This window comes from Sarcophilus harrisii, chromosome 4 (genome assembly GCF_902635505.1).
Source record: "Sarcophilus harrisii chromosome 4, mSarHar1.11, whole genome shotgun sequence".
NCBI lineage: Eukaryota > Metazoa > Chordata > Mammalia > Dasyuromorphia > Dasyuridae > Sarcophilus > Sarcophilus harrisii.
The window spans coordinates 323,104,263-323,124,352 of NC_045429.1; the positions used below are offsets into that span (position 1 = coordinate 323,104,263).

Sequence of the window (20,090 nt, forward strand, 5' to 3'; positions counted from 1 at the left end):
AAGTAGATATGACATGGATGAATTCACATTTTCCTGTTCTTGAATTCATTTTAGAATTTAACTTATAATCTCAATTAACAAGCATTTATTTGCTTCCTTCCTACCTACCCACTCCCATTTAAAAGGAAGAGGAAAAGGAAATCCTAGCAATCAAGACAAATTCCTACATTGGCTATTTCCAAAAATCTATGTCTCATTCTATACCCTGCAATGTCCCTCTGTCAGAAATCAGGTAGAGTTCTTCATTGTTGCTTGGAATCATGGATGTTGACTATATTGGTCAGAATTCTTGAGCCTATCAAAATTCTTTGCCTTACAATATTGCTTGTTATTTATAATTATTCTCCTCTTGCTCACTTCATTCTGCATCAGTTCATACTTCCCACATTTCTCTGAAACTGTTCCTTTCATTATTTATTTTGACACAGTATTCCATGACATTCATATACCAAAATTTGTTTCGCTGTTCCTGAGTTTGAGGGATACCCCTTTAGTTTCTAGTCTTCTCCTACTACCAAAAGTATTTCATAAATATTTTCATATATGAGTCCCTTTCTTCTTTCTTTGATCTCTTTGTGGTACCATTCTAAGCATGACATTTTATTTTTGTTTTAATGGTTTGCCTTTTCTTTAACCAGCTCTTTTTACAGATGAGGAAACTGAGTCATTAAGTAATTTGCCCATGGTCATACATCCGTAAATGTCTGAGACTGGATTTGAACTTAGGTCTTCCTGACTTTATGTCTATCTATCCACTATACTGCCATACAAATGGAATAGCTAGATAAAGGATATATATTGTTTATTGACTTTGAAGACATAGTTCCAATTTGTTCTGGACCAATTCACAGCTTCTCCAACAGTGAAATAATTTGCCCATTTTCCCTGCAGTCCCTCTAGCACCTATCATTTTCCTTTTTTTTTTTTTTTCATTTTGTTAATCCGAAGGCTATGAAGTAGAACCTTAGAGTTGCTTTAATTTGCATTTCTCTAATTGTTAGTGATTTAGGTACTTTTTTCATGTAACTATTGATATCTTGAATATCTTCCTTTGAGAGAACTGCTTCTTCATATCCTTTGACCACTTGTCATTTGAGGCATTCTGGCTCTAAATTCAAGAATAATTTATCCCATGGAAACTTCCATAAGAGACAGTAATCAGCATAAATGGACAATGTCTTCAACTATGGTTTTGCATAAGACATTTGAAATGCTCATTTCTGAGGTCCAGCTTTTTTTTTTCTTTTTTGATTTGTTAGCATGTTATATTCCCCCAATTACATGTAAAAACAAAATTTTGAAATTTGTCTTTAAAGTTCCAAATTCTCTCCTCCCTTCATACCCCCATTATTGAGAAGGCAAATATTTTGATAAAAGTTATACATGTGTAATTTTTCCATATTAGTCATGTTGTAAAAGAAAACATAGACCAAACCCCTCTCTCCCAAGAAAAATGAAGTAAAAAAGTATGCTACAATCTCTATTCAAACTTCATTAATTCTTTCTCTGGAAATGGATAGCATTTTTCATCCTAAGTCCTTCAGAGTTGTCTTGGATCATTATATGGCTGAGAATAGCTGTTATTCATAATTAATCATCTTACAATGTTGCCTTTATTGTGTACAATGTTCTCTTGATTCTGCTCATTTCATTCAGCATTATACTTCATGTAAGACTTTCCAGGTTTTTCTGAAATCTGCTTGCTGATCCTTTCTTATAGCCCACTAGTATTCCATCAATCATATACCACAATTTGTTTAGCTATTCCCCAATTGAAAGTGCTCCTGAGCTCCATTCTTTAAAAAAAACTAAACTAAACTAAACTAAACTAAAGGCATAAGATCAAGCCCATGAAGCTACATTAGCAAAGGAGTCAGTGAAGAAGACAAAGACTAGATGTCTAGGAAGCAGGAGGAATACCAATACAACATGGTATCCTAGAACATGAGGTGATAGGGAGACAAGAAGGAGATTTAAGAAGAAATAGGGGAGTAGCCAATAGTATAAAACATTCTAGGGGCTAAAGAGTGTAAGGATTTAGCTATGGGGAGGTGGTTGTCAGTCTTCTGAGAGTACAGTCAGAGTAGAATGTTGGCAAACAGAGCCGGAACTTGAGGGTTTATTCTCTTTTATTAGGAGTGAGGAAATGGAGACCACCCATCCAAGAAAATGGAGCCAGGAAAGACAGGAAACAAATAGGACAGGTGCTATTGGGATGCTAGAGTCACAGAATGATTCTGTTTCTTTTAGAAAGCAGAACCGTCTAGTGGAAAGAGTTTTGGGCTTATAGTAAGAGGGCCTGGGTTTTAATCTCAGCTGTGATGCTGGATCAGTTGTTTTCAACTCGCTGATTCTAAATTGACTCATTTTGTTTTAAAGGGAATAATAACTAGAGGATCACTGGCAAATTATATAACCTCCCTGCATTCTAAAAGACTCTTTAAGTTGTAAAAATGGTGCTCTGTGGGCTTTTCTTATTCAGAAATTCCTTTTATTAATGAAATATATCACAAACACTAATAATGCTTCAAGTAAAGAGGCAGCTAGGCAGATCAGTAAATAGAACATCAGACATGAAAGACCAGAATTCAAATCCCACCTCAGATACTTACTAGCCATGTGACCCTAAGAAAGTTTCTAAATACCTCTCTGCTGACTCAGTTTCCTCATCTATAAAATAAGAGTACTGACATCTACCTCCCGGTATCATTATAAGAATAAAATGAGGAAAACTTTGTAAAGCACTTTCCAAACTTCAACGTACTATATAAAAGCTTTTCTTCCCTCTCAAAATAATTATAAAGAAAACACTTTGTAAATCTTATAGACTTACAGATGACTAATATTACTTTCTGGGGTAGCTAGATGGTGCCAGGAAGCAGAGAGAGCCAGGCCTGGAGTCAGGAAAACTCATCTTCCTCAGGCAAGTCACTTCATCCTGTTTGCCTCAGTTTCCTCATCTGTAAAATGAGCTGGAAAAAGAAATGGCAAGCCACTCCAGTATCTTTGCCAAGAAAACCCCAAACTATTTCTTGTAGTAGTTATATAAGGGAAATATGTGTTGATACATCAAGATGTATCTATGGTGTCCATCTGGCAGGTTCCACCTCCACTGCCAGTGGAAACTCTCAAAACTTTTGTAATTGAGTCATAGAGTTGTCATGATAACTCAGCTTGTGTATACTCAATTTTCTTTAACCCAGCTCTAGTTTTCCATTCATGATATGACCCTGTCTCTCTCAGGTAAATCTAGGCAAGTTTAAAGAAGGAAGTATTAAAGATGCTAAGGGGGAAGACAGATCCAGCATCCTCAAAAAAAGGGAGAGATGAAGTACCCCTCTCCATCGTTATGTCTCCATGATGTGCTCTATCCTCACCCACATAATACTTTGCTTGTCAAGTTCTTTTCAAACCCAACTTGGAAAATTGCTCTCTTGGTCTCTTCCTAGACAGGTCCTGATGACCTGCTGTCTCACATATCCTCTTCCTACCTAGGTGAGGGAAAGAAGGGATTGCTCACCAGTCCCTGTTGCTTGATTTAGGATGTGGCATAGATTCTGCCAGTCTTTCCCTGTCTCAGACACAGAGGTGGAGAGGATGCAGAGTTGTTAAGGAATAATAGAGTCCCTGCTAGGGAATGTAAAATGACCCTGGATGAGCTCAATCACAGTTTCCTTTCCCTCCAGGTTCTGAATCTGTTCCTTGCCCTGCTCCTGAGCTCCTTCAGTGCTGACAGCCTGGCAGCCTCTGACGACGATGGGGAGATGAACAACCTTCAAATTGCCATTGGACGTATCACCTGGGGCATTGATTATGCCAAAGCCTTCATCCTGGCTCTCTTACATGGTCAGATCCTGGCTCCTGGGGACATGAAGACTAAAAAGGCTGAGGAGGGAGAAGGTGGCGAAGAAGAGAAGAAGGAGCAGCAACAGCAGCAGCAGCAAGAGGAAGAGGAAGACTTAAAAAAGGACAATCACATCCTGAACCACATTGATGTGGTAGAATCCCCACCAACCAGTATTGAACTTGACCACATGAACTTTATCAACAACCCATACTTGACAGTGCAGGTGCCCATCGCTTCTGAGGAGTCTGACCTAGAGATGCCCACAGAGGAGGAAACGGACACATTTTCTGAGGCTGAAGAGATCAAGGTGAGCATCCCACCCCATCCCTATCCTCTGTTCCTAATAACAATCATGAAATCATGGAATCTGACAGTTGAAAGAGACTACGGTAACTATCTAATTAAATCAAACACAAAGGCATCTCCTATGTAACATACATCTCAATCTCCTTTATAATATATATTTCAAAGGCCCATATAGACTTTTCTTGAAGTTCTCCAAGAAGGGAGAATCTATCACTTCTCAAACCAGGAGCCTAAATTTCCCTCTTGTTAGCTTCCCATATATTAATCCTGGTTCTACCCTCTAGGGGTAAAGAGAATAAATGTAATCACTCTAACACATGAATGCTCTTCAAATACTTGAAAACATCTCTCTTGCTCCTCCTCACCCCAACATGCCTATTTCCTTAATCAGAAACTCATATGTCATGAACTCAAGACCCATCACTATCCTAATTATTCATCTCTGGGTATTCTCCATATTAATCAACGTAATTCTTAAACTATAGTATCCAGAAATGAATGCAATACTGAAGATGAGGTGTGATATAGACAGAGCATTATAAGATATGTCCTCTTTTTTCCTGGAAGCTATTTCTCTCAGAGTAGCCAGAGTTTAAATTGTTTTTTTTTAAATGTCTTAGAAATCATAATATTTTTTAAATTATCATATTTATTAATACTTTTTCTGCCTACTAATGCACTGGGCTTATAAATTAAAATCACTCAGTGACATTATGATAACAACCTATATGTTTATATACTTTCTTTTTTCTTTTCATATTAGTTTTTAGCTTGTCATGTCACACTTCTGACTTTATTGAGCTTGCAGTCAACTAAGACACTCAGATCTTTTTCAAGTAAGCTGCTGTATGTAACCATGTCTCCTCTATCTTGCATTTGTGAAGTATAAGACTTTTTTCATTTATCCTTACCATTTTTTCCATTTGCTTTCTTAGTGTAAAAATCATTCCATTTGGTAGTGAAAACAGAAGCAAAATAACTAAACTTTTTCTCCTGTCCATTGTCAGTTATCACTTTCCCATTTCATGTATCCCAAAGTCCTATATCTTCTTTGAATCTTCTTTTTCTCCCAACTTAGCTTTAATAACAATTATTGCGGTCCTTAGCTTTCCCAGTCAGTCTCAGGTCATTCTAAACTTTCATGCTCTTGATACTATTTTTATAAGGCTTTGGTATATTAATCCTTCACTACTTGGCCTTGCTTCCATTTTCTGTGAATTTTTTAAAAATCTAAAATTGGATGGTAAGTTCTTTTTTGTCTCATAATTTGTTTTCATTCGCTTGTAACTCTTTATGACACCTTTTGGATTTTTCTTGGCAAAGATAATGGAGTGGTTTGTCATTTACTTCTGCAGCTGATTTTATAGCTGAGGAAACTCCAAGTTAAGGTTAAGTGATTTGTTCAAGGTCACATAGCTAGTAAGTATATGAGACTGTATTTGAACTCACAAAGATGAATCTTCTTAACTCAGGTTTAGTGCTCTCTGCCACTTAACTGACCCATCCTCATAATTATTTTCAGACAAATCCCGTTTTTCCTCCTCATTGGAATTAATTCCCTTTATGTATTCAGGATTTTGTTCTTAAGTATATTCAATCTCTTCTAAAATAACTTCCCCAAAATAATGTTAACTTATGGGATCCTCCTTGGCCTTCCTCTGAATGTTTTGAGATCTGATTTCCCTAACTCTAAGGTTTATTTAAGATTATGTCTGATTTTCTCTCCTCTTTCACGGGATCTAGAAAGGAGTACTCCCTTCTCTCCAGAATTCCTGCTATTTCTACTGTAGCACCTGGTTCCTTCATGATTAGAATCCAAATGAGAATTTCTCCTTGTTGGTTCCTTAATCTTTTGAAAGATGAAAATTTACCAAAGAAAGTGAAGAAATTATTAGCTACTCTCTTAGAGAAAGAGAGACAGAGAGGGAGAAGAGACACAAAGGCAGAAAATTAAACAGATGTTGGGATAGTTGAAGCCTTCCTCAAGTGTCCCATCTGTTTTAGACTTCTGATTTGTTTTCCAAACTCTTCATCTATGTCCTTGTTCTGTGCAAATGGTCTGTAGTATAATCCAATGACAAAAAATATTTTTATTTCTTCATCATTAACTTTCATCCAAACATTCTCCACCATGTTTTTCCCCTCCAATTCATAGATTCCTCCCACAAGCAAACCTTCTTAATATACAAAACTATTCCACCTTTCCCACCTCATTTTTGTCTATTTTCTATGTGGAGAATCCATCTAGAACCATACAACCCAGCAGTCATGGATTGTGTCCAACCATAGCTGAGTGATACCTAAAAGGTCAAATTTGGTTTTTTGTGAGTTAGGAACCCTTACTCATCTTGCTTGTCTAAGCTTTCATCATTTCTGCATAGATATTTGAGATCAAAGGTTTTACATCTGGCTCCTTTCTCAGATTTCATTTTGTGAACTTCTACGTATCTTAACTGTGTAATTTAGCTGTGTATCTTATCTGAGATAGTGAGATAATGGATAGAATGCTGATCCTGGAGTCAGAGACCCCTGACTTCAAAACCAACTTCGAACATTTACTAGCTGTGAGACTGTGAGACTGTGAGACTGTGAGCAAATCACCAAATTTATTTGTCTCAGGTTTCTTCAACTCTAAAATGGGAATAATAGTAGCATTTAGCTCTCAAGGCTGTGAAGATCAAATGAGATAATATTTGTAAAAAAAAAAAATACTTAGCACAATGCTTGGCACATAGTAGGCACTATATAAATATTTATTCTATTTCCCTCTCCCATTTTTCCTACACTGTAATTATTCTCTATGGCACTGAGCTTGGAAGATATAAATAGACAGTCTTCTCCATCCCTTTTAGTTTACAGCCTTCTTGATTAGATAATCAAAATATTAATAGCTACTCAGAAAGGCATCATAGCATAGTATATAAAGCAATGATGTTGGAGTCAAGAAAATCTGGGTTCAAATTCTGCTTCTGAAACACCCCACACAAATTACTCAACCTCTCAGTGCCCTAGAAATCTATAAATCTATAAGGGTTTTTTCTTTTTTTGGTTTCTTTGTTTTTGAGACTGGTTCTCTCTATTGGGCTGGAAATGCAGTTACCACTAATAGCCCTGTCCCATTCCTGATTGACATGGGTGCTTTGACCTTCTCTGATGTTGACTGGAGCCGATATAACTCTTTTTAGATATCTTGGTGGCTTCCTATCCTTCCACTTCCATCTTTGCTCTCAAGGACTCATCATATTGATGCCAGGCTTAGTACCCAGAAACTCAGAACTCCATTGTTCAGTCTTCTTCAGTATCAGGGATTATAGGTATGCTTCTTAAATATAATAAAAAATATAATAAAAAAATAAAATAGGCTCTTAAATCTAGATTAGTAAAGGGAATTTCCGAATCAAGAATTTCACACATAGATGAAACTCTGTAGATCAACGGGAAGCAAATAATTGAAAATCAAGACAAATTTATATGGCTTTTTTAAGGGCTGGGGGTGGGGGTACAGCTGGATGGTACAGTGGATAAAGCAGCTGCCCTGAAATTAGAAGGACTTAAATTAAAAATCCATGCTCATACACTTATTAGCTATGTGACAATGGACAAGTCACTTAACTTTGATTACCTCTTCTTCCCCACCCCCACCCCCAAAAAGGCTCTTTCTGGTTTACTTAAATTTTCCGAATAATCTTGAAATATTTTGTCCTCTCTTTTTCATTGTCTGAGCTCAGATTCACACCATGACACCCCCTACCTGCATCAATTCAAGATACTTTTTCTACTCTAACTATTCTTCCTTTGACACTGTCCCTTCTCACGCCACCTCCTAGTCATTGTTACAACTTCCTGGATCTGTCAAAACAAACAAACAAACAAAAAAATCCTTTGTCTTTGAAAAGACTGAATTCCCTGACAGCACTGAGTCCTTTTCCTCTCTAACTTTCTGTATATCAACTCTGTTTCCCTCCATGATATCCCCCATGATATGTTCCCTCCCAACCATGCACATACAGACAAGAACTAAAAGTCAACAATTCATTGTTATATTTCTCAGGCATAGATTTTATTAGCTCAAAACAGTTTCCCAGGAGATGGTGCTGTTGAGCTAGATCACAGTGTCTAGAGAGGGAGTATTAGTGTGGAGTCTGGCAAACCACTGTGGTCAGTATCTTTGCCAAGAAAACCCCGAATGGGGTCATAAACACACTGAACAACAACAACAACTCATTCTCTGGACCACTAGACCAGGGATTCTTCCTTTATTATTATTTTTTATTTTTTGTTTTTTGTATCGTGAAACCCTTTGTTAGTCTGGTGGATCTTTTTTCAGAATATTACATTTAAATAAAAGAAATGCCAAATTTCAGTTTGGAGATTAGTGAAAAGATTTATTTTTTCTCTCCATCCATATTCATTGATAACCAAAAATAGAGCCCTGTACTAGAAGAAGGACCTCCCTAAATCACTAAGATTTGGGATAGAGATTCAAGGAAGTAGGGAGAGATCTTAGAAATGAAACAGAAATTGTGATGATCAACTAAGATAGACTTGTTTCTTTTCAGTGGTTCAGTGATCCAAGTCAATCCCAATAAACTTTGGGTGGAAAACTCCATCCACATCCAGAGAAAAAACTATAGAGACTGAACATAGAACAACACATACTATTTTTACCTTATTTTGTCTCATGGTTTTTACTTTTTGTTCTCATTTTTCTTTCCCAACATGTTACATGTAGAAATATATAAAAAATGAATGTACATGTATAACAAAACATGTAACAGGGGAATTAATAATATCAAAAATAAATAAATAAAAACAAAAATAAAATAGAAAAATGAAACAGAAAGAAAAATATGTCTGGAGAAAACATTCCAGGAAAACAGGAATAATATTGGCTAGTATCTCTAAATGCCCTATTTCCCTGACATCCTTTAAGCAGGGGAACCTAGTCAAATCAAACCAAGAAGTATTTGTTAAGTACCTACTATGTACTAGACACTGTGATAATCTCTGAGGATGCAAAGAAAGGCAAAAACTAGTTTTTATTCTCAAGGAGTTCTCTCCTGTTAGAGAGAGACAACATGTAAATAACTACAAATTAGTAATATACAGGATAAAGTAGAAATAATGACAGAGGAAAGACAAACATTAAAGGGGTTCAGGAAAGACTTCTTCAGTTGGGATTTTATCTGGGACCTGAAGGAAGCTGACACAGAGAAAGAGAGAGAGAGAGAAAGAGAGAGAGAGAGACAGAGACAGAGAGAGAGAGATACAGAGAGAGACAGAGAGAGAGACAAACAGAGACAGACACACACACACAGAGAAATGAAACAGAAAGAAAAATATGTCTGGGACATGTCTGGGGGAGATAAAGAAAGAATTCCAGAGAAGGGGAGACAGCCAGTGAAAAGGCCTACTACTCTGATTGCTCATTCCACATCACGCCATACCTCCAGCTGTAGGAGATGCTAGAAATTCCTACTTAAGCTCCATATGAACCATCCCCTCTCGTGTTGTCTGACCTTTGGCAAACTATTTAGACATTATAGTATTGTGTAAAGAGCAATAGAAAAGGGTCTAGGTTTGAAACCTAGCACTTACATAAATTAGTTGTGTGACCACATGGAAGTCCTGAGTATCAGATTCCTCATCTTGAAAATAAATGCCTGTAGTACCTGACAGGGCTGTTGTAAAGGAAGGAAATAAGCACTAATTAAGCACTTACTGTGTGCCAAACACCATGCAAAGCAATTTACAAATATTATCTTATTTGATTTTCACTATAACTCCGGGAAGTAGGTGCTTTTATTACCCCCATTTTACAATTAAGGGAACTGAAGTATGTGAAAGTTAACTGGCCTGCCCAAAGATAGTAAATAGCTGAGGCTAAGTCTGAATTCTGGTCTTCCTGACTCCAAATCCAGCACCTCCTAACTCTCTTTATGAAGATCAAATGAGACAATTTTTGTTAAATCCTATAAAATGTCAATTATTATTCTTATTATTCTCACTTGCCTTATTTGTAGACTAAAATGAAGGGAAGTCAGTTCAAACTATGGATGGCCTTCCTAAGGGAGTGGGAAATTCTCTATTCAATCTCAGTTCGAATCAAGTCAAAAAGCATTTATTTAGTCCTTACTATATGCTATGCACCATGCTAAGCTCTCAGAATACAAAGAAAGGCAAAAACAGAGGGAATGTATTAGAAATTTGGGGTTTGCACCTATATGACCTTTGTCCTGAAAGTTTCAGACTATGTGATACAACCCTCTGAGGGCCAAATTCCTACTGGGCTGGCTGGTTCTGATGATCATTTGTATAATTTTTAAAATTTGCAAATTGCTTTGCACACATTATTTCATTTTGGTCTCCACCATGCCTCTGGGAGAAAAAAGTCCTTTCCAGGTGAGGAAATTGAGATTTCTCATGGTCAAGTAAGTGTCAAAGATGAGATTCAAAGCACTCTTTGCATGACAATTAGTCAATAAACATTTATCTAGTGCCTACTATATACCAGGCACTATGCTAAGCATCCCTGTACCTTGGTCCAGACCTCAAAACCTTGACCCACTGTGTTCTCTTGAAGACTTTTCCTTGATGCTCTTCATTTTTTCATGGATACCCTTCTCTAGACTTTCAAAGATAAGAGGCCTTGGGAACTCTGAGGATGAGAAAGTGGGGGTAGGCAGGATTTAGAAATCTGATTCTGAAAAGCATCAGAGTCTGTCCTAGTCCGGGAAAGAAATATAAACTGCTTCAGAATCTCCCCCACCCCCCACCTCTTACCCCAGGGATCGAATTCCTATTGGGTTTAAACTTGAGGCCATTGGCTCAGAGATATTTTCCATCCTGCCTGGACACATTTTGCCAAACAGAACCTGAGAGTTAGGATTCGGGCTGGGGAGAATGGTTGAATCTTGTGTCTGGGGAGTTTGGGTTCCTGCTCCTGGTTTCCCATCTTCCCCTGATTTGGTACCCCTTTGGCATGTCCCCCTATCTGTTCACTAAACTCTCTCCCCACTGGCTACTTCCTGATCTTCCTATCACTGACCCATCCCCCAAATTTCCTTTTCTTCTCAATCAATTACTCTCCTAACTCAATAATTCCCTCTCCCCATCCCTCTGATTTCCCATAAATACACACTTTTCATTGATCTGCTTCCTTAACCTCCTCCCACTTCTAGTTCCTTCCATAATAGATTGAGAGCTAGAAAGGGATCTTAGAAAAAGTGGTTAGAGCATGGGTCTGGAATCCAATCTGAGTTCAAATCTAGCTTCACTTACTAGTTACTTGTCCCCGGACAAACTATTTAACCTCTGTCTGACTCAATTTCCTCAATTGTAAAATTAGGACCTTAATAGCATCTTAAAAAGTACCTACCTCCCAGGATTATTGTTAGAATAAAATGAGCTCTTTATAAAGTGCTCAGTACAGTCTGATCCATAATAGGTGCTTGATAAATGCTTGTTTCCTTCCTATCTTGTATGACCCTGAGCTTAACCTCTCTCTCTCAGCCAAAGTTTCCTCATCTATAAAATGAGGATAATAATAGCACACACTTCACTGGGTTGTTGTGGGGATCAAATGTGAAGGAGTTATATTAGTGCAAGAATGTTGTTATCCTGTCCAACCCATTCATTTTACAGATGAGGAAACTGAGGTTAGGGACATTAGGTGACTTGCCCAGTATAACAGAGGAAGGATTCAGAATTGAGATTTGAATCCAGTCTTCCCAAATCCAAGTCTAGTACTCTATTCACTATTTCAGGCAGCTTTTGTCCATCCCTTTCCTCTCATTCCACTCTCTCCAACTCGCAACTTCCCCTGTCTCTGCCTGGGTCCGGGTCCCTGATGGGGTCCCAGGAGCTAGGGATCACTGGGCCCCTCTGGTCCTCTGCAGAAGCCACCACCCCTCAAGTGTGATGGGAACTCCTCGGTATGCAGCACAGCTGACTACAAACCACCTGAGGAAGAAGAGCAGCCCCAAGAAGAGGAAAACCCTGAAGGAGAGCTCCCCGAGGAGTGTTTCACTGAGGGTGAGAAACCTTGGGCTCCTGGGGGCCAACGCCATCCCTACCCCCTCTTTCATAGAAGGCGGCCCTCTTGCCTTGGCCAACACTAGAGGTCTTGCGTTGTGAGCTGTGAGGAAGAAGAGACCCCCCCCCACTTCCAGGGACCCAAGAATCCAAAGGAAAGCATTTTGCCTTCTCTCTAAATCCTGACGATTCACCATGGGCCTCCCTCCAAGCCCTTTCTTAGAACTAACTTAAATCCAGCCTGCCAACATGGAATTCTACTCCTGCCCAGTTTGGTGGGTGTTAAAGAACATGTCAGTGGAAAGAGGCCAGTGTTCTCCATGGAGACAGGAGGGACTGAGACGCATTTCCTTCCTTTGAGACTTGGATTATCAAAGATGGAGTAAGTGGGAGGGGGGAAGTTCACAGGGGAGATTAGGGGGCAGAGGGAAATACAGAGGCCATGTTCCTTTAAGATGAGATGGTAAGAGTTTCCTTTTGAAGTTCCATGGGTATGGATGAGAATGAGAGGAGAGGACATATGATAAAGGAAGGGATTTCTGCTTGCTTAGGATTTATAACAGGCCCCCGTGGGGTAGCGATCCCCTCTCTTCTACTGGTAACCCTTCTTTCTTCACAGCTTGTGTAAAGAGATTCCCTTTCCTCTATGTGGACATCACCTCGGATCGGGGGAAAATATGGTGGAACCTTCGAAAGGCTTGCTTCAGGATGGTGGAACACAACTGGTTTGAGACATTCATTGTGTTCATGATTCTACTTAGCAGTGGAGCCTTAGTAAGTACCATCTACTGGCCTAGTCCCTGTGTCTACACATTTCATACCAAAGTATATAAGACCCTCTTGGCCACTCAAAGCAAAAGAAAGAAAAAAATACTCTAAATGATTCAGAGGTAACATTTCTTTAATTTATTATTAATAGTATATGAATTATATTCCTTAATATCATAATAAAATTTTACTTATATATTTAATTATGTATCATTTTATATATATTATATATATAATTTATATATCACTTTAAAGTATGCAAAACATTTTATATATGTTGCCACATTTGATCCTCATGACAACTCCAGGACATAGGCACTATTATCATTCCCCCTTTTCCAGAAAACCAAGTACCAGAGATATTATGATTTGTCCAGGGTCATACAAATGGTAAAACTCCAAGGTGGGATTTGAACTCAGCTCTATCTGTCTATCCACTATGCCACCTAACTACATCATTTTTGATTCTGGGAATAGAGAAAAGGTTTTAAACATTTTTGGCATATTATGGACTTCTTTGGCAATCTAGTGAAGACTATGAACCCCTTCTCAGAGTGTTTTTAAATACATTAAGTAAAACACATTGAATTCCAAAGGAAATCAACTCAATTGACATACAACTATAAAAATATTTTTTCCCATCCGAATTGACAGATCTTCTGAAATCTATCCACTGGCCCTTTTGGGGCCCCATGGACCCCACAGTAAGAATTCTTGCTTTATAGGATTTATTATTTTAAAAGTAATAGATTGGCTTCCCTTAGTCTACTTGATGCAGGTTGGTGATACTTTAACTGCAATTTCTGTTGGGGATGAGGTGAAAGGGAGAAAGAGGGTGTTTCCTAGGTCACTGGGGGATTAAGATGCAATGCATTGTTTATTTGCCACCTGCTATATAGAACATTTCTAATCTCCCTAGTTTTAAGTGATTTCTACATATTGAATTATATTTGGTATTTCTTTTTATTTATTCATGTGATATTATAAATGCTCCTTCCCCAGAAAAATATTAGCTTCAAGAATAGAAACCATTTCATTCTTATATTTATATCCCCACTGATTAGAATTAGACATCATATAGAATGGGTGCTTAGTAAATGTTTGATCAATCAAATTAAAATTTAGCATTAAGTTGTTTTTTTTTTTTTTGATGTAGTTAGTGTTCAGTCTTATTGAATTTTCTTCTATTTTAAAAAAATATTTGTGATAAGGGATAGTTCTCTGGGAGAGAGAGAAAAAGATATGGGAAAAATCCAGTGATATTAAAGCAAAAGATAGTAATAAAATCTTTTTTTTTAAAGTATTAATATCAATAACCTATCAATTACTATCTATCAACCTATCAATTATTATCAATAATCAATAATATAAAGAATGTAATTATTGAGGTTTGATGAATACTAGGGTGTTTTTTTTTTTAATTCCTTGGGGAGTTTTGTGTTTTTTTAATCTCTTGCAGGGTAGATATTTTAGAAATACATGTAAAGTCTTATATGTTAGAACCCTTCCTCTAGTGGTCCATAACCCTATCAATGACATCTCAGCTGAAGGCTGAATAATTTTACCCATCCCCTTCTTCAGGTAACTGGTCAGATTCTAGCTGAGTGCTCTTTTCTAGGGATTGGGGGTATCATTTAAGGGTAAAACAAGCAACTAGGTGGCGTCACAGTGCCAGGCCTGGAGTCAGGAAGACAACTTTCTTAGTTCGAATCCAGCCTCAGATACTTTCTTGTTGTATGAAGCTGGGCAAATCACTTTACCCTGTTTTCCTCTGTCTCCTCCTCTGTAAAATGAGCTGGAGAAGGAAATGGCAAACTGCTCCAGTATCTCTGCCAAGAAAACTCTAAGTGGAGTCATGAAGAATCAGACATGACTGAAAAATGACCAAACAACAAGATTTGAGACCATTTCTTTCCTCCATCCCTCTCAAAGTTGCTGCTAGGTGCACATCTCTCCATCTTCCCAACCCTCCAAGCGCATTCAGGGCTCTCTATTCTTCATTTAGGCATTCGAAGATATCTACATTGAACAACGGAAGGTGATCCGAACGATCCTAGAGTATGCGGACAAGGTCTTCTCCTATGTATTTGTCTTGGAGATGCTGCTCAAGTGGGTGGCTTATGGCTTTAAAGTGTATTTCACCAATGCCTGGTGCTGGCTTGACTTCCTCATTGTAGATGTAAGTTGCCATGATATGGTCCAATGTCACTGGGCTCCTTTCAAAGGTGGAGTGGGAGGGCAATAATAATGCATGAAGGCTCAGGATCCCAACTAGGACTGTTCTTTTTTTAAATTTTTTTTCAATAGTATTTTATTTTCCAAATACATACAAAGATAGTTTTTAACATTTGTTTTTGTAAGACTTGTGTTCCAAATTTTTCTTCCTCACTCTCTTACCTACCCCCTCTCCAAAACAGCAAATAATCTGATATAGGTTAAATATGTTCAGTTCTTTTAAACATATTTCCATGTGTGCAAGAAAAATCAAACCAAAAGGGAAAAAACCATGAGAAATAAAAAAACAAACAAAAAAGTGAAAATTCTATGCTACAATCCATATTCAGTCTCCATAGCTTTCTCTGGATTCAGATGGCATTTTCTACCCCAAGTGTATTAGAATTGCCTTGAATCATTGTATTGTTGGGAAGAGCCAAGAACATCACAGTTGATCATCACATAAGTTGCTGTTGTGTAAATGTTCTCTTAGTTCTGCTCACTGCACTCAGCATCAGTTCATGTTAAGTCTTTCCAGGCTTTTCTGAAATCAGCTTGCTCATCATTTCTTTTGGAACGATAATATCACATTGCATTCATATACCTTAACTTATTCAGTCATTCCCCAGTTGGTGGACACCTACTCAATTTCCTTGCCACTCCAAAAGGCTGCTGCAAATATTTTTGCACAGGGGGCCCTTTCCCCTCTTTGGGATACTGACCCACTAATGACATGGCTGGATTAAAGGGTATGCATAGTTTTATAACCCTTTGGGCAGTTCCACATTGCTCTCCAAAATGGTTGGATCATTTTGCAACTCTAGCAACAATGTATTACTGTCCCAGTTTTTTTAGCATTCTCCTCCAACTTTTATCATTATCTTTTCCCATCATCTTCATCAGTCTGAGAGGTATGAAGTGTTATCTCAGAATGCAACAAGCTTTTATTAAGTGCTTCCCATATATCAGGCAAAACAAAAATGAACATAGTTATTGATCTCAAAGGGCTTGCATTATAATAGAATATGTAGCTTTGCCTTCAAAATAAGGAGATATCAGAGAGCCTGATATTTTCCCAAAGGGTTGATAGATCCCAACGAGACTCAAGGTAGACAAAGAACAGGTTGAACAGGCTTTAGGTGGAAGAAATGGAAAAGGAGGTAGGAATGTGGCCAACTTATAAGGTAAATATCTTAAATTTATATAGCCTTTTATCCTTTTCAAAGCCTTTTTATCTATTTTGTCTCATTTGATCCTTATAACATTTCTGTCAAGTAGGTAAAGTCATTATTTTTACCCCTATTTTTATAGATTATTAATTTTATTTATTTTTAGGATACATTATTTCTTTTTTTATTATTTTAACTTTTTATTGATAGAACATATGCCATTGGTAATTTTTTACAACATTATCCCTTGCACTCACTTCTGTTCTGACTTTTCCCTTTCCCTCCCTCCACCTCCTCCCCTAGATGGCAAGCAGTCTTATGCATGTCAAATATGTTATAGTATATCCTAGATACAATATATGTGTGCAGAACCGAAAAGTTCTCTTGTTGCACAAGAAGAATTGGATTCAGAAGGATTTTTACCCCCATTTTATGGATTAAGAAATTGAGATTTGAAGACAACTCTGAGACTGGTTAAAATGAAAGAAAAGATAATGACAAACTTTGGAGGGAATGTGGAAAAACTGGGATACTGATACATTGTTGGTGGAATTGTTAACAGATCCAACTATTCTGGAAAGCAATTTGGACTATACCCAAAGAGCTATCAAACTGTACATACCCTTTGACTCAGCAGTGTTTCTGCTGGCCTTATATCCCAAAGAGATCTTAAAGGAGGGAAAGGGACTCACATGTGCAAAAATGTTTGTGGTGGTCCTTTTTTTAGTGGCAAGAAACTGGAAACTCGAGTGGATGGCCATCAACTGAAGAGTAGCTGAATAAATTATGGTATATAAATATTATGGAATATTATTGCTCTATAAGAAACGATCAGCAGGATAATTTCAAAGAGGCCTGGAGAGACTTACAGAACCAGGAGATCATTGTACGTGACAACATCAATATTATATGATGATCAGTTCTATTGGATGTGCCTTTCTTCAACAACCAGTTCAATGATCTTATAATGAAGAGAGCCATCTGCACCCAGAGCGAGGACTATGGGAATTGAGTGTGGATCACAACATAGCATTCTCACTCTTTTTATTCTTGTTTTCTTGCATTTTGTTTTCTTTCTCATTTTTCCCTTTTTGATCTAATTTTTCTTGTGCAGCAAGATAATTGTATAAATATGTATACATATGGGGCAGCTATCTAGGGCATATAGTGCAGTGGATAGAACACCAGCCCTGAAATCAGGAGGACCTGAGTTCAAATCTGTTCTTGGACACTTAACACTTCCTAGCTGTGTGACCCTGGGGCAAGTCACTTAACTCCAATTGATATATATATTATATATATATATATATATATATATATATATTGAATTTAGCATATATTTCTACCATGTTTAACATATATTGGATTACTTGCCATCTAGGGGAGAGGGTGGGAGAAGGGGAGGGAAAATTGGAACTAAAGTTTTGCAAGGGTTAAGTTACAAAATCATCCATGCATATGTTTTGAAAATAAAAAGCTTTAATAAAAAAATTGAGACTTGATAAGACTAAGTGACTTGTCCAAGGTTATTATACACCAAACAACTATCGGAGTTGGGACGTACTTTTCATATACTATGTACCATGTATGCACTGTGTTGCTTCCCTAAGCACCTTCCCTTTGCTATTCCCCAGAAGGCAGGACTCAGGGGTCATTCAAAATATTTCCAGTTCTGAAAAGCCGTGTAATGGGGTAAAGAGTGACACATGGAATTATGTCACTGGAGGAATATGTCTATTAAGGGTCAGTCCTCTCTTGGCTTAAGAGAGATGAATGTAGTGGATAATATCCTTTGAGTGACCATGGGGTTGTATTCTCTTTCTCTGTCCTTGACACTGGGTGTCCCCCTTTCTAATTATTCCTCTTTGACTTCTCTCCTTAGGTCTCCATCATCAGCCTGGTAGCCAACTGGTTGGGCTATTCTGAACTTGGTGCCATCAAGTCACTCCGGACACTTCGGGCCCTTAGACCACTCCGGGCCCTGTCCAGATTTGAAGGCATGAGGGTAGGTCTCTAAGAACTTGGGGGAGAAATCAGAAAGAGAGAGAGAGAAAGAGAGAGAGAGAGAGAGAGAGAGAAGGAGGGAAAGAGGGAGAAAGAGAAAGGGAAAGGGAGAAAGAGGGAGGGAAGGAGGAGAGAGAGGGAGAGCAGGAGAGGGAGAAAGAGGGGAAGGGAGGAAGGGAGGGAGAGCCTCCAAGAAAATAAGTAATGAATGAACTTGCTTTCAATGGTCAATAATCACTATTTACTCTTCTCCTGCCCAAGGGACCTTCTAACTAAGCAAGAGAGCAGACAGGTAGCCACATGTCCATAGCTTATACTGCTGGGGAGAGTAGACAGGGACCCACATGTTTATAGCCTATTACTGATGACCTAGCCTCAGTCAGAAGCTTCTCACACCAAAGGCAGCCTCAGGCTAGAATTTGCTGAGTGGTCCAGATTAAGTTACAATTGTGGGGAGGGAGGGAAAGGGAAAGGGAAGGGGGTTGGGTAGACATGAAGAATAACAGGATGAGGCTTGGAACAGTCACACATAGTACCTAATTAACAGGAAATATTTTCAGTTTGGATAACATCTGACCCAAATTCACATCTTAGTTTGTCCCAGGAAGGACCAATCACTTTTGGATTCCTATGATAAAGAACCATCCCCTACCCCATTCCCCAGTCCTATCCTTGCATGGGTTATATAACTCAAGGAAATTGCTTCTTTGTTAAGTTTTTTTGAGAAAACTTTCTCTCCACCATTAACCCTCAGGGAGAACTCCATTACTTCTCTCTGTCATTGAGATCATGGAAAAAGAGAGTAGACATTCTTCCTTGGTTATACCTAGTGGTGAAGTCTTATTTCACAAGTCAAATTAACAGTCCTTTCTTGAGAACCCACGGAGTCCCCAAAGGGTCACAGGGTTTTGTTTTTTTTGTTTGTTTGTTTTTTTTGAGCTGGAGGATTCTCTAGGGATAATCAGATCTAACCACTTCATTATACAGAGGAGGAACCAGAGGGTTGTCATTCATAACTTGCCCCAAGTCACATAGAAGATAAAAAGTAGATCTAGGCCAGAATTCAAGTCCATATCTTCTGAGTTTCCTGACTTGAAATCAAATGCTCCCCAATAATTTTGCATTAAGTACCTTGGATTCAAGAGTTGGAATGGACCTTAGAGTTCAATTAGTACATCCCACCTCACTTTACAGATAAGGAAACTGAGTTCTGGGGAAGTTAAATAGTTTGCTCAAGGTCACATAGCTGGTAAATGGCAGAATTTGAATCTAGCTCTTCCTAATTACAAGTTCAGTACTGTATCCATGATACTATGGAGTGGAGAGGAAGAGGTTGAAAGGAACAGAAGTAAGCTGCTACCCTAGGGGTAGTAGCCTAGTGGTAGAAATGGAATATAGAGCAACAAAGTGATATGGTGGATAGAGTACCGGGGCTGAGGTTAGAAAAACCTGAGTTACCAATTAGTTGGGCTACCCATTTTACCCTGTTTGCCTCAGTTTCCTCTGTAAAATGAGCTGGAGAAGGGAATGGCTAACCCACTCCAGTATCTCTGCCAAGAAATGTGGTCATGATATGACAACAAAACAACAGAGGTGGAATGTAGGAAATATAATTATAAAGAAATGAGATTAATTTCCTTATGGGGCCTCTACCCCCATAAAACATGATGCAATGGAAAGCATTAAGACATAGGCATAGATGAACTAAGGAGGAGTCACTAGATAACAATTAGTATTTTTAAAAAAAT

At 38.1% G+C, this 20,090-nt stretch overlaps 1 protein-coding gene across 1 annotated transcript in view; it reads left to right on the top strand.

The window, feature by feature from the left end:
• Window positions 1-20,090, top strand: part of SCN4A (sodium voltage-gated channel alpha subunit 4) — a 59,162-nt gene that overhangs the window by 25,916 nt on the left and 13,156 nt on the right. Inside the window, exons 15-19 of the mRNA XM_003768454.3 lie at window positions 3,687-4,154; window positions 12,052-12,187; window positions 12,807-12,961; window positions 14,961-15,134; window positions 18,221-18,343. Coding sequence (XP_003768502.1) covers window positions 3,687-4,154; window positions 12,052-12,187; window positions 12,807-12,961; window positions 14,961-15,134; window positions 18,221-18,343 — 1,056 coding nt within the window. The remainder of the gene's footprint in view (window positions 1-3,686; window positions 4,155-12,051; window positions 12,188-12,806; window positions 12,962-14,960; window positions 15,135-18,220; window positions 18,344-20,090) is intronic.